Raw genomic sequence first — 23,844 nt, 5'->3', positions numbered from 1 at the left:
CAGAAACTCTCAGCCAAGGCTCTCAGAGGAATTGCCCTCTGATGTCCATTCCCAACAACCATGCATGAGCTGACAGCAGCCAGGGAAAAGAGGGAGGGGGGATAATGGAAAGGCTTCTCACTCTCTGTTGATGTTCTGTTTAAGATAGATCTTTTTTTTCTCAACTTTCCATTTTTGCCCCATTATGTCATATAAGAACTGATTGGCACCCACCTTTGTGAAGCCTTTAGCCTCCAGTCTGCAACTTCTAGGTATACAAATTTATCAGACTGTGTTAAGAAATAGCATTTTGCAGATTCCTAACACAGCAAGGGCTTTTTATTAATCCATACCCACAAGGAAAAGGAGAAAGTGATGAGTTTTTTTTCATTTTAAAAGTACCATTTATGAAATAATATTTTCTAGCACATTTCACACAGTAAAGGATTAAAGTAATCTCCAATTTACTAAAGGTGTTGCTGCATGATGAAAACTAGTTGGACTTTTCCTCCGGTACTGTCAAGTCCTCTTGCGATTAGCAACAGATTTACTTTCAGTTCTGTTTTTTTTCTGGCTTCTTTTACTGGTATTGGGTTCTTTATAAACTTAATCCCATTTCCCAGGCTGTTCCCTCGTTCTCCAGACAGCCCTGGGAGAGAGATAGCTATTACATCCTCCCTAGAGCAAATGCCTGCCAAACCTACACTCCATCCAACAATGAGCCACAAAGCTACAGCATGCAAGTTTTCTCACTGCCAGAAACAAAAGGATTTCCTCGTCACACTAGAGGAGGGGACCTTCCTTCCACTCTGGAACAGGCTTGGGGTCAATTCCTGTTTTTCAGTACCAATTCCTTTTTTTTTTTTTTTTTTTTTTTATTTTTCCCAATTTCAATTCAAAGGAATTGGAATTCATATTTTAGGAGGCATAATTGTTGCAACTGATTTCATTTACCTGTTATTCTCAAATTCAAACTGTTAATGACAAACACTGTTATCTGACCTCATCCAAATCATTCGTCAGCTTGAAATGTATTCACAAGGTCTGCCTGCAGCTCACTTGGAAATATGCAGTATATACTTTGAAATACAAAAAGTAGCTTATTTACAATTAAGGCATTTGTATGCAGCTACTGCACAATGTCCTGTTTTATGCTGGATATGCACTGAATAAATAATCTAATATTAGTATTAAGACTAAGGGGAGGGGGTACATTTGTGTGCCAATATTCTAGCCTGTTAAGTGAAACATGACAGTCAGATTACACCATCACATCGTCCTTTCCTTGATGTGCACAAACAGGCCAATCCCATAGAGGAAGCATTCAAATGAGCATCAGCAACAAGAGCAATACATTTCAATTTGTCACATCGGTTTAACAGCGTGACGACGGTGACACTACTTCTGTCATCTCTTCCACTGTTCACTGGCTTCCAATTTATTTTCACCTGGATGCGGTTTTGGTTTTAATAGGTAGCATTGATGTGTTATCACATTGTTTCAGAATGCTTCAAAGTAAGTTATAAAAACGTGTGTGTGTCTGTCTGCACAAAACAATGTGAAAATGTAGTTTTGAAAATAGACCCATTCATTGAAATCCGTTACTTCCCTCCCATCAGGGCTTCATTTGACTACCTTCCATGCATGACTCACGGACAAGCAGAAAAATGTGTCATGCTTTTTGAGTGACAGACTTGGTAGTATAGCTGATGTGTCAATAACTTTGACTGATTCGGCTTCACACTGAAACCACATGGTCATTTTAGCTTGTCAGCATGTTTCTGATTTATGGCATCTACAGAAAACCACATACAATGTCTAGTCTTCATATAAATGCAAATGTTAAGTTAAAAGGTGAAATCCTTGGTCAAAATGAAAGCATTCAAAGAGACACAATCATCTTCATTCATATACATTATGGCACACATTTTGCATGAAGTGTGTCATTTTCCAATCTCCAAACACACTAATCCATTTAGAATCCAAACATTAAAATGGTGTGTAATTCTGCTTCACTGGAGAGCTAGTGACAAAGTTCTTTAACATGTAATTTGGGTCAAGTGTTAAATGACACTTCTGCTCTACATTTCAATTTCTGCATTTATTGCAGCCTATATAGCTGCTGTGATGTTTTTCATCACATCTTCACAAAAAAAACACAGCCAAAACATTTTTTTTCTTTCTTTCATTACCTTCAGCAGTGGGCTGGCGCTCCAGTTATCTGCTTCTCTGTAATCTATAATCATTTAAGATGCAATGAGGTTCAGGGCTGCATTTGGACTGAGGTTGCTTTATCCTCAAAAAGCAATTGTTCTGTGTATTGTGTGTCTATGTTCTCAAGAATATACATGCTGCATCACAAATAGACCCTAAATACAGTGCAGCTTACCTGTAATAACAAGCATTATTTGATCTGATCTTCAGTCAACTGTAATGTAATGACATACAGTAGCATGGGCATTTGAAAACTTTCTGTAATATAATGTCATTTTGACACCTCTTGAGAAACTCATTGGAATAAGGTTCTAAAATAATGGCAATACATGCATATTGAAGCAATGCAAAGTGCATGGAAAACATGTTGTAAGGAAGCTGCCAGGGAGCAGGATTGTTGCAGAAATAAAATAGAATCTGCAGTGAACAAAACACAAACAATATACAACAAAAACAAAAAATGAAGTTGAATGGCTCTGCATTTTAAAATTACTGTATGACCAAGTGGACAGCATCAAGTTTGGCCATCTCAAAAGAAACAGCTTTTGATACTCAAGTCAAAAGAGCACCATTTATCAGCAAAGCCAAAACCAATTAAAATAATGCAAATATGTATGTAAGGCGCTTGACATTTTAAGTAGACTTATTAATAGCTGTATTTTGTCCATTATTAATAACATTCATTAAATGTGCTGCAAAGCCTATCTCCCCTTATCTTAAACATTAAAAGCACAACTATACTTTAAAAGTACTACCACTACCACCCCCATGCTGACTCGGGAGCAGCAAAGACAAACACACGCTGTCCTCCGAAGCGTGTGTCGTCAGCCGACCACTTTTTTTTCAGACTGAAAACTCACCATGCAGCCACAGCGTCAGAGGACAACGCAGCTCTGGGAAGCTTACAGGCAAGCCCGCAGGCGCCTGGCCAGACTACAGGGGTCACTGCACCCAAGCATCTCCCCCAACCCCACCCCCCTGGCAATTGTCGCAATGCTTCCCCAAAAAACACTAATAATAATTACGGCAAAAGCTGCCTGAAATCCCGTCTGTCATTGCCGCCATGTCCGTCAGCACCAGCACATCTAATTTACAACCCATTCACAAACTGCTCAGTGTCAGCTGGCCCGTTCTGTCACATTTCAATTTAATTCTGTCTAATCTCGTCCTGTGAAAAAATTAGTCATTATAATGTATTATTGTTGCCATTCTTTTTACTGTGCACCTCCCAGCACTAAGCGACACAAAAGATGTACTATACCATTGGTTAATGATGGATGGGCAAACAGAGGGAGGGGGCACTTATGTTAGTCTGAGCTCAACATGGCCGCACTTCCAGACATTTTCAAATCAATGTGTTTACTGGCAGTGCAACTGTGTGATTTTTTCCATCTGTGAGCCCTGTGCCAACTCAAATGTTTAAAAAGAAAGAAGATCTGTCTAAATCAGCAGTGAAGTGTTCTAGGATTTACCTAATGTTCAGGTAAGCAATGGGTGTACAAATATTCGTCCCTGACAACACCACCACTGAAAACATTGATTTGTGTTTGCTTGAATTACAATTTCATCAACATAATAGTCTCTCTGTATTTCTTTTTTTTTTGTTTTATGATTATGAAAACAAAAAAATCGCTTTGGTGCTCTTGGGTTGGATTTGCTTTTTTGCACCCTAGAACTGCCTTGGTGCCCCTGAAATTTCACACCCGTTGAAGGCAATATTGCCTTGCCCTTCATGACCTTAACTTCATGCCCTGATACTGTACCGAGCCACAGGTTTCTAAAAGTCCTAGAGAAATTTTGGAGTATTTTTCATTCAACAGAAACAACTGGTGTGGGCATGGATAGCCCTCTGTTCATGCTTCAGATCAGACAGCACATGCGTAGGCGAAGTTCCAATCTATCCCACACATCACCGCAGATCAGCCTGAAGGGAGCACTTAACTGAGGGCAATTCATTCTTGCTGTTGTTCAACTCTCAGCTGTACTTTTGCGCGGCACCTGGGACTGTGATGACAGCACCAAAAGTTATGACCAACCACTTTTCTTGAAGACAAGCTTTCAGACCAAAGTCAGTCATCTAGTTCTTTTGCTTTAAAAAGTGAACCAATTAACCTGCAAAGCATGGTTATGTTACTTTTAAAAAGTCTGTTTATTAATGAAGAACAGATTTAGCTTATTAACAACATGCTGTCAAAAAATCTACCCTTTGGAGAGTGAAGTGAATCGTCCTCCAGGCTTTCTTAACAAGCTTTCAAAATACACAATAAGCCCTTTATGAGCCATTAGCAAGTTTAAGTGTGTTCAGTTGGCTGGCAATAATTAGATTGAATTAACACTGACATTAAGGACTCGGGGGGGGGTGGGGGGTGGGGGTGTAATACTAATAGAGTAGGCATCTTTCCCGTGGATTTTTTTTTTTCCTTTAATCAAAACGATTTTCTACAGAGATAAGTGGTCATTTCTTATGAGATGCTAGTTTGCATCACGTAATGTTTCTCCTTGATATATGGAAGAATCCCAAGTGCATTTTACATTAGATCAATCAAGAAAGAGAAATCCAGTCTGGGGGCAATTAAAAGGATAGAACTTTGATCTCGACAGAAGCTTGCAATGAAGCTGGGAACAATGGACAAAATTGATATAAACAATACCATTTACCCCTGATTGCTTACTCTGTTACAACATAACTCATAAAAACAACTGTTTATAAACATACAGTCAACAAATCACAACAAATCAATAGTGCTTTGGACATTCAGTTGCTGATGCAAACTATGAAAAAGTATATTCTCAAATCTGAATGGTTCTACACTTCCTTACAGAAAAGCTGCTCATGCTTTGCCATTACTGCTAATGGATAACAGCAAGCTAAAAAACCAGCCCAGCAGCGAAAACAGTCAATCTCAGTCACACTGCCCACCATGCTGTGGGAATCCATACAGAAAACTTTGCTCCGATTTCTCTCCAGTGCCTACATTTAGCGGTTTGGCTTGCTGCAGTTCAAGACAAAGTTTTAACAGTCGGAGAATGTGTGTAGGAACTCCTCCAGGGGTTTTAACCTTTGGGGTCATGGGTTTACAACAAGCAAACTGAACTATTTAATAGTATGGTATCCAGAAAACTTTTAGCTGATACACAATAAAACTTGCCTTGCCTTAAATGCGCTTCAGTTGCAAACATATATTCTCTGTTATTCTCTTGTGACAGAAGGGTCATCGTTTTACTGTCATTTCTTAATTTACTGAAAGGTCGGTCCTTGTGCATCCGTGTGCCACTTTGAGGAAGCAGGTCTATATTATTTGCCATTACTCTGATGAAGGCATTCTCTTAAATTAGTAATGTACTTTATACATTAGATCTGATCCGATTTTTTTTTCTTGCAATGTTGGGAATAATGATCCTCTTTGTCACATGTTTTTAATGCTGGTGTGCTGATATACCATATATAAAATCGCTAATTTTCTAAAGGCTGCAAACACCTCTAGAGTTGTTTTGGAAACCTTTACTCAAATACAATTTAAGCATTGCATTGTAGCTGAAAATGTATTGTGTAAAAATCTTCACTCAAGCATTGATCACGGAAGAAATTCTATGCTTTCTGAGGCAATTATTGCCGTAAAATGTTGTCTACAGATTGTATTCCACTAATATTAGTCATATCTGCGATACTAATTAAACTGGGCATGCTCAACCATAACATGCTAAAAGCTTGAAAAACTTAAGGTTAGTAAATAGCCTAGTTAATCAAATATGAGGTGCAGTCAACTGTGATGAATCTCTTCTGTCTGAAAAAAGCATCAGTACATCAAATAAAACATCGTGCTAAAAACATAGTATCAGGTAGGCGTCAGGCAAATGTTGAACTTTGCTTTAACCAGGTAGCCACTCACGATGTCCATGTATATATGAAATGGGATAAAAAAAAATTATTGCCAGCAGTCAAACTGATTGACTTAAATATGAAATACATGAACAGATTTGTGTTTCACTCTGATGTTTTTTTTCGATGAATTCTCAATTGGCAGTGAAACGCAGGCTGGCAATTCAGGATAACATGCTGGCAGATCAGAGCAGTGTTTGGACCTCGAGAAGGATTCCAGGAGGGGCAGCCATTAGAGCCAACCCAGATCCTGACAGACACATAGACCAACTGCTGCCTCGCCCAGCCTGGCACAGAAGCACACACACGGTAACCTTAAACACATGCTTCCCAACAGGCATGCAACAGAGGAACGTCAACTTAGCTGAGCAAAGTACAGCAGTTATTACCATATTAAAGCTTTAGTGTGAAATGAAAAACACCAAACAAGAATACAAGGTTGCTATTTCAAAGCTGCTCGAGCTCTAAGCAGCTACCCTAGCCATGAATCAAATGTGAATGTCAGTTTCTGCCCTTTAAAAAGGAAGCATTAACTGATCGATTTCAAACCAAAGACCCAGCTGCTGTGACTCTGTGCTCTCCAGCTTTAAGAAACAACATTGTCAAGGCACCTCATTACCAATCCATTCTTAAAATGACAGATAATTATCCTGATGATACCATTACAGCCATTGTCAATTTTCTGGAGTCTGCAGAAATCACTGTGCAACCTGATGTAGGGTTCTTTCTTTGACACAATCCCTTTTCATTCCACTGCAAGATATTTGCATTTCATTCCTTTTATGTCATTTACTTAGATGCAAGGCCAAAGCAATTAAAAACAGATAAGATTTAATGACCAACATTGATTATAATAATATAATAATATAATAAAAGGTGCTAAAGCATGCTGTTGGATTTAGTTTTAAACATTTTTCAATAGTTTGCAGTTAACAGATGACAGCTGCCCCCTGCAGGACAACATAAAACAACAATCCTGGTGAAAGGCTTGGAACACACTAGTATCCATTATATTTAACTCCTATAAAACTGCATATTATCACTAAGGTTGCTAAAATATTGGGCTACCTGTTTGAGACATATATAGTTTAAAGTAGCCTGTGTTTATTTCTCAATCATTTCAGTTAAATCTAAATTTAAAACACAGTGTACAGTGAATACAGACCAGGTTTTTTTTTTTTTTTTTTTAAATCAATCTTAAAAGTCAATCTCACTTCCTTTTTTATTGTGCTTTGTACTTAACAGAGGTCAACTGACCAGCTATATAAACCTCTTCAGCAAAGCACTCTTATTTTCTCTCTCTTCATCCAAAATAACGTATTACTCAAAGTGCACCAGACAAGTTGTTATTTTAATTGGCATTGCCAGACTCGCTATAGAGTGGCCTTGGTATTGGAAGACACATTTTTAATGGCAGCAGATAGTACTACAGGAGGGTCAAGGATCTCAATTTCTTATTTTACTATAGTGTATACGTTTAAAAGGAATTGGAATTGGAGCAAGGTGTCCAACATGCGTTACTGACACAGGATGCACGGGAATGGTAGCATAGCTAGAAAACAAAAATGGAAAGGTTTTTAATGGCCTCAAAACAAACAGGCACTTCTCATCGACCCACACCACTGTTGACCTTCTCCATGTGGATAAAGATGAAAACATCTCTTGAGAATTAAACCCATTGATGGACTGTTCTTCAGTAAAGCACTGTAATATATCAAACTACCACAAGCCAAGGGACACCTTTTAGAGGCGTATTGTGTTAGGTGTGAGCGATTATAGAAGCAATAAAATTAACTGCACTTTGAATATCTCCTCTGTGCTTTCAATTCTCTTATCCCCACTTCTTGTGCGGGTGGAGAGCAATAAATTGGTCATTGTGGCTTGAATTTCCATTTAGATTGTGAGCATTAGAATTTAGAAAGAATCTGAAGCCTGACAAACCAATCTACACACTGCTGAGAACAGCATTCAGCCCTGTTGCAGATTCACACAAACACAGTTCCATTCATAATTAGAAAAGTCGTTGCTTGCAGCCACAGCAAATAGGAAGCTGGGAGTATAACATTGTGGTCTGACCAACAGCAGACAGGGAGGTGCTGCTATCAGACACTAGTTGCTCTCAAGAATTTATAGCACTTTTCAATAAATACTCTTCCTCATTTGTATTTTGCTTCATGCAAGTTCCTGTTATATATTTTGACAAAAGCTAAGTTCTCATAGGTGGACATTGTTTTACTAATGCAATACTGACAAGATGAATGTAACAACATATATAACACCCTTCCACATGTAAATGGCTCCTCTTATCAGGAATAAAGTGACACAAAACAGTTTCACTCAGTCGTGACTCTACCTGCTAGGACCCTGTTAACAGAGGAGTGAGTTGCCAAGCCAGGCTGTCCCCTTTCATGGAAAATCCCAGCATAAGGAAGATACTCAGGTAACAAGAAACGCCTAGAAAATAGAAATAGATTTTAGACATACAAACAAGTACCTACCACAAAACAACTGGTTTGGATGCAAGCAGTTTTATAAAATTTTTGCTATGAAGTCAGCATTTGCTGGTTTGTTTAAGTATTTACTAAACAGTGATGTACTTATTTCTTTTTATTTTTTATTTTTTTTGGTATTTCTCTAAAAAGTCAACATGAAGCAAATAACTTAAAATCACAGGTACAACGTCTCTAATGGAGCAAGGATTCCCTGGCTGTCCACTGTACATGAAAACAAGCATGCTTACCGAGGAACAAAGCGCCCCAGTGAGGGGGCAGACATCCGGGCATTCCGTGGCGCTCTGTGTCTGGCTCGCTCTCCATTATCCCTACAGCAGAAGCAAAGCAAAGGGTTAACCCAATCATCCACCTCTTTGGAAATGCTGCCCTGTTGCAAAAATGTTGTACTTCAGAATAATAAGTACTGGCCCTGTTTAACAACAATGGAGCAACACCGTGATGCTCAAACTTGGAAGATTCACAGACTATTTTTGTGAACGTTATCTGATCTCTACTTTTTCTTTTAACAGGATGCTGAACTTCTCCATTTCACAAAAGCCCTCAAATTCTCTTTGCTGTAGAATTTGCAAGTAAAAGATAATGGGACTAGGTGGTAGTGTTTTCAAACTTAGGGCATCAGAACTGATTTGAGTTGCGCAGAGTAAAGGTTCAATATTCTTAGAAATTAATTCGTACTAAGTTATTTATGTAGAGAACAAGCCAAACATATATTTTTTTAGCAATGTAAAAGTAACATCCTTAGCCGAATAAACTAACAGTCAAAGCACTGAAGGAAGCAATTGCCAATGACATTGTTACATATAATGGCCTCGAAGAGTTAAATCACTCCACAAACTCATATGAAAAAGCATCTGATCAACCATACCACAGGGTTGTGAAAGGTCAATTGACATGGTTTTAGTACAGAGGTCATGAAATATGGCTTCAAACACATCATCTGTGTCCTTGAGGAGTGAAAAACTTGTTTGGAGAGGATGAGACGGTGACAGATAATTAGAAATGCTCATAAAAATCGGTAATAATTGGTCAAATTGATTACTGTTTAGACATTAGGCATCATTTCACAACAGAAGTAATTACTAAACCAAGTGGATGACTCAATTAAGGGGGCCAGTCATCGACTCATATTAATACAACTCGATAACTCCTGTATATTATTGAAGTCAAGGGAACAAAATCCGGGGTCTGTTCTCAATACTGTGTGTTTGTTTTTTTAGCAGCTTCTGTTTTTTTTTTTTTTAAATAGAATCTCTATTGCAATAGGATAGTTTTTATAGTTTATATACCATATCGTCGAGGTGGCTGAAAATGAGTGAGTGGACCAGGAGTTTAGTAGCGGAAATGGAGAGCTGTATTTTGCAGATGTTGAACAGATGGAAACAGCAGGTAAGATGGCTTCCCATGTACCGGTCTGGACCTCTCAGAACTACACTGACAGATGGATTTACCAGTGAGCACCAGTGGGAAATATAATTCTGGGAGGTCAATGCGGGTACATGGGAAGCCATCTTGAGGCTGGGAATACAATTAAATTTCTTTTTAAAAAAGCGGTCAAAATGTAAATAAATAAATAAATAAAACACACCTTACGTAAACAGCTGTAGCAACACATGGGAACATGTAACACAATAAAATAAAAAGGTCCTTATGTACTCTTTAAACTACTATCCGCACGCATTCAACTGATCTCATTTTGCATTTACACAGTCAGGGTAGGGGAAGTTAAATTAAGACCAATTTCATCTGTGTTAACCTAACCCTAACACTCCTGGATATCTACTTGTTTCATTTGAACGGTTATCGTTTCTCTTTTTATTCGAGTCTTGACTAAATTTATATCATTTCTGGTAACTGTCCATTGGCAAAATACATTTAAAAGGAAATGCTTTTGCAGGGTTGTGTTCTTAAAGAAATGAATGAGAAAATACACACTGTACTTTAGCAACCTGCATTAAAAAAGTACTTCAGACAGACAATTAAAACTTGTGTCAAGAGAATGTAAAGACACTACCTACATGTCTAATATTAATTAAAAGTACAATATAATTTTAAAATATGAATTCAGGTCACAGAAATACTGGAACAACTGTGATAAATGAGTAGCAATAAATCACATGCAGGTTGCAGATCCCCTGCATGCTATTAATGAGGTCAAAGTGTGCATATTCTAAAAACTGATTATGCCCTTCATAAGGCTATTTGTCTCTGCAGTGTGCTCTACTTTCTCTCCAGTATCATTTAGTCTGCATGTTATGAAGTTTGTAATTTTCAGTTTTTACTGGATCTTCAACGAAGCTAGAAACAACTGTCAATTAAAAATTAATAAAATCAATTAAAAAAAAAATCATGTCCATAAAGGAAATATAAAACTGACATAAAATGCATCAGCGAAGATGGCTGAAAGGAATACTGTAATTCTAAATGTTCCTAATATTTATTTTATAACTTGTTTAGCATGTGGTCTGTACGATTCCCAACTGATGTGTCTGCTTGTATCATCATCTGAGTCACTTCCTAACCATTTCTTAAACAATTACTTCTGAAAAGACTCCCCAGAGGTGAAGAGGGAAGCATACAAACACTGAAGCTCCCATCTGAAGCATTCATAACTCATCAATATCAGAAACAAATCATGAGTCAATGCTCTCATCTAAAACATTGAGACACCTTCAAGTGATCTTTACCTCAAGTGCACTGCATTATGCACACGTTTGTTTCATCAGCTGCATTTGCACACTCCATTTATTTTTGTGTTGTACTAGCCACTATTTACTATAGGTCTCTGCTGTTAAAAAAAATAAAATAATGCATGAGTTTGTTTGTAGGGTATCCTTGTAAATTTACAAGAATTATGACACAGAAGCAATTGGCCATTATGTAATAGGAGAAAACCTGGGGGCCTTTCTCTACCAAGTCAGGGAAACACTAATTTCACATTCCCCTCTCTGCACAAAGGCAGGATGATGAATGGGGAACCACTCCACTCCAGTTCCCTTTAGGGAGTGAATTTCAATTACACTGCCACAAGTCACAGGGGATTGTTGCCCAATTGTTCAATAACCCAATTACAAAGTTCTTTAATATATCAAATACCTATTTATAGTGAGTTTTAATTCATCACTCTTCAAATGTTTTGGTTCAAATACAATTACATCAGCCGGTGTTACCATTTCCCAGTTAAATCAAACCAGACAAGAGAACATTATGTGGCACAATTCAAGCTGCTTGGAGAGAGCAAGGGACACAATGGAGGGATCTTATCAAACACAAAAATTCAGCTGGACATTAGTACAGTAACCTAAATGTACACATTGATCTGCAATTCTGTAAAGCCATTCCCCTAGCCATTATCACATTTCATTCCCCAGCCCTCATTATGCTAAGCTGACAGAACCCAAACCAGCTTGCGACTTGGAACTTGGTTTCAGCCCTCTGCAAAACACAACAGATGAGACTCGCCTCAAACTAGGTCTTCCGGTCTCCTGGAAGCAGGTTTTAAGCCACTGTTCCCTAATAAGTGTCTATGTTTTAAACTGAGCTTTCAATTCACACGTCAGCAGTAGCACCGGAATCCTTTGAGACATTTTGATAACCACCTGCTCTTTCCAAGTTCCTATGACTTCAGCTCCGATTTTCTGAGCCTTGTTTGCTGCACTATTTTTCCAAGTCACCAGGCCTTTGAAAAATTAATTAAGCTTGATGAAGAAGATCGGGGGGGGGTGTTGAACGGTAAAATGTTAGAGGTTTATTAAACTCACACACCAGATGTTGTTTCCTACAGATTCTAATAAAATGAAAAACATTAGCAAAGCTAGTTGGAGGGCACACAGAATCTGTCACATAGCAATAAAAATCTCAGACAAGAGGGACACTTTAAACTCTTTACCCTTCAACTGACATGCCAGCAAGGCTATAGTGCTACTATAAGTTTCCATGAATCCAGGGCAAGTGTTTTTCCTGATGTCAATTTTTCTATTGACCAGGACTACAAATGAACTGTGGAGGCAGATAATGATAATGGTAGAGAGTCTCTCCTAACCAGATTAAATACGAAGTATCTGCACGCCTCAATCCCAAATATGTGTCAATCCACCAGGCAACTGAATCTCCTCTACATGAACTCACAGCAAAGAAATGACAGCACTTTAAACTCTATCCTGGCTTTGCTATTAGATATGAACCAAGTTGCAAGACTGCTGTTATCCAGACATTTGCTGACAAAGACTGATAAGGAATCAGAGTCATTTATAAGAATTATTCTTAAAAATAAAATACAGTAGACTCCTCTCAAATGCATTCATTGTAAACCCAGGAAAAAAAAAAATGAACGTAAAAGGTGAACTGTATGTACCAGAATGGATATTAGCAGTCAAAAAAGATTCTGTTTTGCCAACTAGAACACTGTGATTATTGATCGTTTTGTTTTAAAGACTTGTGGTATATAATTCAAATATTTTAATTTTAAAAATGACTTCTAGAAAAAGCACAGTAGGTCTAACAATAAGTGGTAGTGAATATGTTAAAAGCCTGTTCTCACAAGGCAGCAGCGACGTACTCAAACTCCTCAAAGTCGACCTCGTTGTTCTCCATGGACTGGGAGGGGTTGGCGGGTGGGTTGTCGGGCGAGGGCCGCAGTCTGTTCTGCTGGTAGCGAAGCGAGCGTTGGCGGATGCTGTCTCGCCGGGAAAGGTACTGGATCATCCTCTGGGCATAATATGCAGCTGGGGATAACCTGAAACAAAACAGAGTGAATCAATCTCACACACTGAAATACCAGATAGATATATGCATGTACACCCAATGCACTGGCTCTATTAGATTGATTGATTTATTTTTACACACACACACATCACCCCTCGCTATACTGCGGCTATATCTCGGCCGTAGAGTTGCCTCCCCATATTTACTGTCTAACTGCATATGCCTTGGCTGCAACATGCATTAATGTACTTATAACTACTGTTCGTTTTATTTCATACTGTACATCACAAACAACAATATACAAAACAATTAAAAACAAAAGCATTACTATCGCACTGTTATACACATATATTGCTCAAAACACAAAGCAAATTAAATATCTACTTGCTGAAGTGTTTTCTTTTTTTCAGCCAACGAGGTGGCAGCAATGCACTACCAAAAGTCACAGGGCAGTGACGTCAGCTCCCTAGCAACAAGCCTCCTATATTTCAATGCAGCGGGTTTGTGCATTTGAAAAAGGAGAAAAGACTCATGAAATGAACTGGAGAATGATGTTGATGAGAAACAATTACTAACAATTAAAATGGTGTGCTGCTTTTTATATGAAAAATGAAGAAAAACCAGGTTGCTTACAGGATTTATACTGGACCCTGACGCCCCCAATAAAACTAGGAAGAGGTTGTACATTATTTGTTAGCCTATTTGTTTTTCTATGGGTCTCTCGCTATATCGCCGCCCTTGATATACAGTGGATTTATATTGGACCCTGACACCCATAATATATCGAGTGAGTGATGTGTGTGTGTATATATAAGTGCTGGGTAACATGTATGCAGACACAGCTTTCTGCAGGTTGGCTTTGGGGTAGGGTGCATAACAATTGGCTGTGGGATGTTAGATGTACCGGTAGGGGAGGGGAATACAGACCAGCTTGTGCAGCTCTGTACTGTAGATGCTCCCCACTGCCCACAGACTGTAGAAAACCTACTGTACCTGGTAGATATACCTAGTATATTTCATCAAAGCCAAACGGCAAAAGCACAGAGTTTTCAAGTCAGTTGAAATCAGACAGAGACAAGACAAATCTCTTCACTTGCTTTTGCAAAAAAAAGCTGCATTATTTAATTTTTTCTGTGAAGTACCCAAGGCATTGAGTTGCTTGCATTGAGCTGATACAGTGTTGGATCAATAAGGGGCATGCTACTGAACTGTGAACCCACAGCTCTAACCAAACAAGTGTCAGTGTCTTACTGGGAGAAATCAATGAAGTTTTAAAAATAAGGTACAGTAATGGGAAATAAAGAAAAGGTGGATTCGAGCTGCTTTGAATCTAAAATACGTATAGAAGCAAGACAAGCCTTGAACAGAGCCAGTGGTAAAGTTATTAAACACGATAATAGTTTCTCTTTTCCATGGACGCAATAAACAAAGCACAAGATACTGTACAAGTTCATCCGTCTTTTTATAAAGCTCTACTCCACATGAAAATATAAAAGGAGGTTTTGGGGTATTCAATGAGGAAACATAGAAAACAAACATAAACACACTGCTGTGATGGCTGACAATGTCTGTGGCTCTTACTAATAGCTGAGGAATCTGTTAAATCCCAAACACCAGGTTCTAATGTGTCAGAACGCTGCCACATCCCCATCATAGCAGAAAATGCAATTAAGCAAAAACAGCAACCCTTCTGACAGCCCCAGACGCCTTTCTGGAGAGCTCCAAGCAATTACTGTCAACCCTCACACCGAGGGACTGAGTGCAAACAAACCAGCCATTTAACCCCTTTCTAGCAACCCTACTAATATAGAAGACCAAAGAGAAAGAGTGGGACTCAGGGTTCTCTAGGTAAGCGAGTTAGGTTCATGGTGAGAACTTGTTTAACTATATCCCAGGAGTCCTCAAATTATTCTCATACAGAAACCTGATAAAAAGTCAGGACAGAACCCAGAACCCCTAAAACCTTACAACTTCAGATTTTACAAACTTATTGATCCCACTTAAAGTATAACAGAAGTTGGAGGTAGAGGGTGAGATGGACAGATTCAAAACCCATATTCTTTGATTAATACCATGAAATCTTTTCTATATAAATCAAGATTTAAAGAAATTTAATTTGTTTAAAAAATGTATCATATCTCTGGTATAACAAGAACTGAACACAGTGGCAGAGGAAAAGGAAGATAGGCCCCACTGCAAGACCTTATTGTGGGCCCCCTCCCCAAAGGTTAAACGTTATTTATAAATATCAAAAACACACCAAATCAAGTGTTCAATACTGAACTGTATGTAATTGTCAGAATGTTAGCATGTATGACACAGTACGTAATAAGAACGTTTCCTACTCTCCTACTTTATTTTATTTTGCGTACATCTTTACATCCAACACTGCACGATTTTTAATCATAAACAAATCGGTTTAATCACTAATCCTACCTGGATTCCCCAATTCTGCGATCCAGAAATTATTACAGAGTTCACCATTCTGCAGAGACATTTGCAGAAATTGCCTCACAAAGGAAACAGTGTATTATTATTATTATTAAATCAGAAATACAGGCATGTTGATTTGCTGTAGTTTATTTTGGTACCCGCAGCAGCACCCAGCAGCTTCCGTCTAAACTACAGGAAGAATCGTGCACACAGAATATAACTGCAAATGTCTGTGATGAATAGTACCCAAAACCTTCCAGGAAGACATGCCTCGTACCAGCCTATGGGAGAAGAGAGTTAGGATAATTAAGACAATAGCGATACCTGTTGAAATGAGGGAGGATACAGTCTGAATTACTGGCACCGCACACCAGCAGCTACAGTGATACAAATGTGTAACATTTGCAAATATAAATGCGAAGGATATTATCATTGTTAAAAACAAAAAAAAAACACAAAACACATCTTTCGAACCCCTCCAGGGCCCTCCGAGTGAGTGGGCCCATGTGCAGCTGCACCTGCTATTGCTCCTTCTCTGACTGAACAACAGGGCACGAAGAACTACTGTATGATCGATTTGACATGATCATGGGAGACATCTATCCTACAATAATTCAGTGTGTGTGTATGGGTGTCTGTGTTCTTAAAGCCACCAATCAGCTATCCTTACTCCTACAAACATTGCCAAGGGCAGGCTATGAGACTACAGCCCTTGAACACAAGAGAAGCTAAATGGATACAAGCCAGCTGCAGGGGAACCTAGAGAAAGGGTCAGTCATGATCACTTCAATGCTGGATATCAAGTGCCTTTAACCTTTACTGGGAAGCAACTGGAAGCCATTGATATTTGCCTGCTTACATCAACGAGCCAGTGTTTGACTCCATACATAACACTTTGTGGAGCTACTGTTGTTACAGTACTTATCACACTCAAAAGCAGAAAAAAAAACTGCTGCAACGCTGAGTTAACAAATAGATGTAGCCCTGGCAGAGAGATTAACAGTAATGTCGAGACTGCATATTCTGAGTATCAGGCTCCTTTGACAGACACTGTTGTGTAAATTGGAGGAATACAACGTTTTTCCACGTATATTGTTAAAACACTTGGATACAAAAGCATGTTTGTAAGATAAACTTGATTTTCATTTGCAACACTTTTGATTGGCTTCTACAGGATAAAATGCAAACAACCTATTTTTAAAAAAATAAAAATTAGAAATCAAGTGTTTCGTTTACCGTTTCAAGCCATCTACACAATCTGTTCTCCAAGATCTTCTATCTTCTCATAACAAACTTCTTAAATATTAGTTTTAGTAATCTATCAGAGCTATCTTGACCTTTTTTTTTTTTGCACGTTATATCTGATAGACCTGAATAGTCTGATTAGACTGTATCACCACTTGGGTTTATTTATCAAATGTAACAGGCAAATATTAACAGTAGGTTCTGTCTACACAGGGAAATCGAGACATATAGGGAGACAACTGTAATTTTAACAAACAGCATTACCAGAGATAAACCTCTATTCCCCATGATGCTAAAAATGCAAGACAAGTCACACATCAAATTAGACCCCCCAACACAACAAGAAAAGTTTTAAAATGAAAACAAGTGGAAAATCTCTGTTATACTCTCTGTAAGTATTACAGAAGATATGGCTACAGAATTAAGTTGTAGGCCTGTTCCTTGGAGACATCACCTCCCAAATATCACTGTGTTCCACATCTGCTGAGTGTAGGTGTGGGTTCACAGCAAAGTCTTAAATGACATACCAGATGGCAGAAGCTTAGCTCTTTCTCATTAAAACTATAACCGAGCAGCCTCATACAAAACACCCCTGTACTTTCTGAAGGATAGAAGATCAGGACCCATACTGCTGCCATAATGCAGCAATTATCTTCAAGGTGGGAGACTTCACCGTCTTAGGATATTGGTATTTTGCAATTGTTATCAACACAGCACAATTTTAAAGAAAATGATGGACTGGAATTAATTTAATGATTTGTACTACACACAGTATCGGCCGTCTACAGTATTAAGATGACAGAACCCAAAAGCAGGAAAAAAACCCCACCACAATTAACGGTTACATTCATATTGCATGCTGAACCTACGTACATTGCCCTGTCCACAACATGCCTTTAAACTAGCTTATAGTGCTGAACCTCAGGGGGTAGTCTCGAGTCAAGGTCCTAAATTCGTCCACCTGATGCATTCTCTGTAATACCAAACTATATTTTTTGTGTATCCTCCTACATCCCAAAATGCTTTTTGATGTTTTGGTAAATAACGTACTCAGAACAGGTGTCTGAAGGAGCTGAACGACTATCAATACTACTGTACCGTCCGTTTACAATTTCTGAGGCTTGTTGTAAAATGGTGGATCACGGCGCGGTGTGATCAGATGCCGAAATCAAGGCACATTGATATCTGGAGCGATGAAATCGGTCAAGGAGAACTTCAAAATGCAACGCACACATTATGATAAGATGTACCTTTTTAAGAAACAAAGCCATAACGTTCATGCTAAGAAGCGCTACGTCTTCCGTCGGCACGGGCTCCATATTTGCCGGGTTGTAAACATAAAATCCAATCCATGGTGGCACAACGTCATTAAGTCCCACAGCCCACTGCACTGCTAAGAACTGTAACAGGACTATTTTACTGGTGTTTGTACACATTAAGCCAGACTAAACATGAAGCAGTACTTTAGTGTGGGCGCTTTGAGCTGGATAAATTAAAATGTTTGAGTACGGTTCTCCAGATCAGGTACTGTCCAAATACATAACCAACAGAAGCGGGGAACTAAGTTTCGTTACAGAGATCTCTACTCAAAAACTAACAATTTTATCTTGGCAAGGTTATGGGTTTGCAGCTAGGATCCGGGCAAGGAACATCTGACTGTCAAACTAGAAGCACCACACAAAACACAGAGCCATGGTCGATTCAGAACGGGACTGCTTTCCTATAATAGTTAAGGCCTGTTCTATGACAGAATTTGACAGGAAACACCAATGGCCTACTATTCCAATATCCCTTTTGTTTAAAAACTGCAGCACACTCATAAATCCAGTGCATGCATGCATGCAGACTGCTTTGCTCATCAATGCATCAAGAGAAACTGGAACTGAAGCTGTGATCATAAGACTTTCTAAAATCCCAAAGGATTTTATTTTACCAGCGTTGAACAAAGTACATACTTTTCTTTAAGACCAATACTCACCTAGCGGGGTCGGGATAAATGGGGTGATCTCGAGATCCCGACATGTCATATCGAGAGAGGGAAATAAGAGAGGACTCCAACAGCCTCCTAGAAAAGGGAGCCAAAATGTTATTTTATAAGATGTCTCTAAAAGAGAATATATGTTCAACATCCCGGTGAACATTTTTCACCAACTGCAAACAATTGGGTCATTCCAGCTAAAAATGGACCAAAATAGGATGACGTTTCTTCCATTTGTGGTTGATGATGTATTAACCACAAGTGATGGAGAAAGGGCAAACAACCTGATGGCATTATCAAACAAGTCGTGCGATGTGCCAAGATGGTGTTTAGAAAACATCATCCACGTATCCATAATTTTATACAGATTAAGAAACTGGTAATAATGCATACACTGCAATGTGCTACTTGTAAACAATTTACAATATTTCGGCTGCTAATGGGACAGAAACTGTATGTAGTATACGAGCGACATTTTTCAATTTGTAAAATCATCTGTACACAATATGGTATGTCCACATGCACTATAAAGCGTGTTACTCTCAAGCAGTTTATCAAGCTAGGCTTCTCCTTTCATCCTTTTTTAAACATCACCCACTCTAATAAACTCTGGGTTGATCAACTGAAGGCCCCGTAGATGCACTCAGTCACGCCTATTCTGTTAACTCAACCATTGCTCTGTCTGTACCTAATTGGCATAACTTTCACCCGCTGAATAGTGAAACTTCAGCAGCCCATCCACCCCTTGCTAACTATGCAAACCTAATTCTCCAAAGATTAAGCAGATTTACTCAATTGGTTCTGAGGATTAATAAAAGTGGACCTGGACAACTCACATACCTAGTGTTTGAATTACCATGAAAAACAGAACATAGCAACCTCTATTTAAACAGTTCTGTACTGCAGTATGCTGCATGATATGAACAGTTAGAGAGATGCTGTATACAGGCTCCAGAAACGAACTCCAACATTTCTTGTATTGCATGTAAACAAAATCTGTTTTAAGCAACATTTTACACTGTATACGCATTGTAGGCTACACATTTGTTACATCAATTTTTCCCCATAAATCGCATCCCATTCAGTTGCAGTAAAGCTTAAGGACAGAGCACTGAAGTCATGACCCCAGGGAACATGTGCTTTCAAACAATTCTGTAGACACTGAAGACATTTCAGCTTGAATAACAAATGCTCTTCAAGGGCTAAGCTCTTAAAGCTACTTTAGAAAATGTTTTTTTTTATTTTATTTTTTTATAAACCTTATAAAAGCATCTCATAAAACATTTCCATGCATAGTTTCTTTAAAATCAACATTTTATGTATCATAACCTTCTTTCAAATCACCAAGAACTCAAAGGAATGCCTGAATACAAGACCTTTATACCCTTTCGGGGGCAAACTACTACAGTATGAGCAGGGTTTCTTTGTTTTTTTTTTTTTTTTATGATTTCATGTTTTATTGCATCTCTCCTCATTAAAATTATCCCCACACGAAATTCAAACAATGTCTCTGAAATCCCCAAGACATAATATTTTCTGCTCTAGAGAGCTCTGACTGTTTGAGGGAATGAGCTTAATTGCATTAATAGTAAAATCTTGTTCTGTGAAAATTGGTTTTACGCTTCATGCTCAAGCACCTGACACCGATGTGAAGAGTTTTCCAATTTTAAACACAATAGCAACTTTTATTTCCCGATTCAGGGAGGTAGATTAAATCTTTTTTCTGCACAATCCGATAAGGGAACGAGTGTACTGCAGATTGTATAACCACCTAGACGGAACTGTACTGTGTTATTTATACTGGAACGGCAATAGCAGAATACCATTCTTTTGCTGCTGAAATTCCAAAAGTATGCAGACTATGTAAGAAGCCATCTGTTTAAATGCAAAAAAATAAAATAAAAATTGCATTTAACCAGAGCTGTCCAAAATTATGCTTGCATCCCATCGATTACATTGTGTACCTCACAAGTCATGAAGGTCAGACTATATTAGCTAGGACAGACGAAATGTATTCACAAAAGGACTGATGTATTGACCTGTATTGGTTAACCCTCTGCTCTATTCTCCAAAGAGTACCACGTGTTTTACACAGTAGCCCCCAATGAACTAGAGGATTTTCAAATCAAAGGTTTTATTTAAAAAGACCAATACAGATTTTTTTCTTCAATAGCTTTGCTAAGATGCAAACAGAATTTCTTTCCATTTGTTTTTGCCTCCCAAACTAACAATAAGTTGTTATTCAATAAAGCTCCCTGATCTACACTTTAATAAAAAAAAAAAATGTCCCAGCTAAAAAAAAAAATTGCCTTGTCTTTTATGGTTAAAGCTCTTTAAGATGATGCATTTCTCTAATCCCATAGCAGTTTGCCCAGCAATAGCCAAAACTCGTTTTAACATTACAGCAGTAAATCACAGTATCACCCAGGCTTGCAGAACATTCAATTCAAAGTAAAAAATGTGATTAATGTTGCACTGCTTATAGACAGGTGATATGGCAACAGTAAACAGCATGAATATACTGGAAATGTTCCCACAATGGTCAATTTCTCAACATGTAGCTATTCCACAAGAACACAGAACAAGGTTGTAAATTATACTGAATGTTTACTTCAAAGAAAGTCAACCCATCACAACACAACGGTTAAAGGCAACACACCCTGTAAACTCATTTTGGGTAAAGCAGATTTATTCTAAACAGCTCCTACAAATATAGTTATATAAACATTAGATCTCAGAATGAGACTGTGCTTATGCAGTGGAGAAGTCTTTAAAAAGTGGTAGTTGCTTGAATTTACATTTTCACTAAAACATATTGAATGCCTGCAAAAGAAAAAAAAAAAGAAAATCATAAAATAAATAGAATCCATTAAGATACTTTAACAACTCTTCAAGGTCGACCAAAATTTTAAAAACCTTTCCAGGCAGCCCATAAAGCACTGTCAAGGTCAGATCAAGTCCATCATCAGTAACCAAAATAACTTGTCAGTCTAATGTGAGTCGAAGATCACAGTTGTGTTCATAGATGACCTCCAATATTAAATCTGTTACAGGTAATAAAATATAGCGAGCCATCTGCTGGTCACAGCCCGCAAACTATCCCAAAAGGAACAATTAAAAATTAAACAGGTGCAGCTCAGAACCACAAGGGCTTTCTGCTTCGCGGTGCCTTTGGTGAGGCGATTATTAAAAAATATACCCATGTAACAGTCGATAAATATTATCAGCTGCCTCTCCTGAAAGGTTATAATAATAATGAGAAATGACATTTCAACAGGTAAAGTTGGGTGAGTGATTAAAAAGTGTTGCTAAACTTAAAGTGTCCTGTTGCTTAAAGGAAAACTTAAATAAAATTTGGTTGTAAACACAACTGTTACATTACGTTTTCCCACTGCATTCTGAAAATATTTATTTATTCCATTATAAAAGTTTATGCCATAATGTAAAAAAGCATAGCGAAAGCATGGTAAAGTATATGTAAGCATTGTAAAGAACAGTGAGGTATGGCAAACCAGGGAATACCATGGTAAATTCATACTACAGCACAGAGGAAATGCACAATAAAACTGCACATTTTTACACCAAATCGCTTTTGGTTTGAATGGCAAGGAACAAATAACTGGTTCATTCTGGACAACAGACAACAGCGGAAGCCACTGTAACTAAAGGGCACAGTTTCTGTTTGTATCACATTCATTCGCAACCAAAATGATCCCCAGGAGTTTCCAGTTCTAACATTAAACTTCAGTTAGTGCCCCATACGAGAATGGTCTTGGAAGGGCATCATTTCAAGTGACAATCACTTCAAGTGAGATTAATCGTCTGTGAAATTTAACTGATCGGCAATTTTATAACAATGTTCTTGCTAAAGTACAAAGTCATCAATATAATCTTCATACATAATGAACATGGTGGGGGGGGAGGCAAAACTATTATTACCAATTTCTACAGTCTATCAATATAATTATTTTCTTAATTTTTTTTTTTTTTTTTTTTTTTTTTTTTTTTTAACACACAGCCCAATAAACCTTTTTTATATACTGTATTCCTTCGAATTTAATATGCACTTTAACTATTTTCTGCTTTTCAAAAATAGCCTGCGTCTTAAACTCGAGTAAAGTGATGCGTGTATTAAAAATCACCAACAAAAGATGCAACTACCCGAGTACACAAACAGCAAAGTGACCAACTGCCAAGAAAAGAAGTACAAAGACGTCACAGCCCCATTACACAAGCAGCAACGAGAAGCTTTTACAATTTTAGCGTTCTAACAAACAGCACCAGCTTGGACAGATCGGAAATGCTAACCAGACCCCCTTGTATTTTTCAACATGTCAAGCAATACCACAATTCACAAAATTGGGAGAAAAATAGGTGTGAGTAATCACGACTAGAAATGAGAAGCAGCAGATAAATGTAATGCTTTGTGAGATAGCAGATGGTCACAAACTGCCTCCATATGTGTAATTGAGGTTGTATCTTTGTAAATGCATATTTATGGGGCTACGTCTTAAATTTTAAGGAATATGGTATATTACTTAAACATCAGTCTACCCAGCTATTTCTACCAGGTGTGTGTGTGTGTGTGTGTGTGTGGTGTGTGTGTGTGTGTGTGTGTGTGTGTGTGTGTTGTGTGGTGTGTGTGTGTGTGTGTGTGTGTGTGTGTGTGTATATATATATATAAATAATCACGCTCACACACAAATGAAGCACTTAAATGCAAAGTCACAGTTACTAACTTTATATAGTTTCTGGGCTTCAACATGAACCTTTTTTTTTTCCCCCTGCTCAGAGCCAATTTTTTTTAAACCATCTTTCTGGAATTAAAATACCTCATTAAAATTCCATCAAGGACATTGGTTCAGCTATTAAATACTGCAATGTAAGCAAAATGTAGCAAT

At 38.1% G+C, this 23,844-nt stretch overlaps 1 protein-coding gene across 6 annotated transcripts in view; it reads right to left on the bottom strand.

The window, feature by feature from the left end:
- LOC121330411 (activating molecule in BECN1-regulated autophagy protein 1-like) overlaps positions 1 to 23,844 on the bottom strand; it is a 76,267-nt gene that overhangs the window by 38,894 nt on the left and 13,529 nt on the right. For 3 of the 6 annotated variants that reach the window (XM_041276912.1, XM_041276913.1, XM_041276917.1), the window contains exons 8-11: positions 18,944 to 19,030; positions 13,124 to 13,318; positions 8,814 to 8,894; positions 8,427 to 8,527 (exon numbers count right to left, since the gene is read on the bottom strand). In XM_041276912.1, the coding sequence (XP_041132846.1) occupies positions 8,427 to 8,527; positions 8,814 to 8,894; positions 13,124 to 13,318; positions 18,944 to 19,030 (464 nt within the window). The remainder of the gene's footprint in view (positions 1 to 8,426; positions 8,528 to 8,813; positions 8,895 to 13,123; positions 13,319 to 18,943; positions 19,031 to 23,844) is intronic. The other 3 variants (XM_041276914.1, XM_041276915.1, XM_041276916.1) reach the window with 3 other exon arrangements.

This window comes from Polyodon spathula, chromosome 17 (assembly GCF_017654505.1).
Source record: "Polyodon spathula isolate WHYD16114869_AA chromosome 17, ASM1765450v1, whole genome shotgun sequence".
Classification (NCBI taxonomy): Eukaryota; Metazoa; Chordata; class Actinopteri; order Acipenseriformes; family Polyodontidae; genus Polyodon; species Polyodon spathula.
Note: the sequence above shows the minus strand (reverse complement) of the source record. Positions and strands in the feature narration are given on the sequence as shown.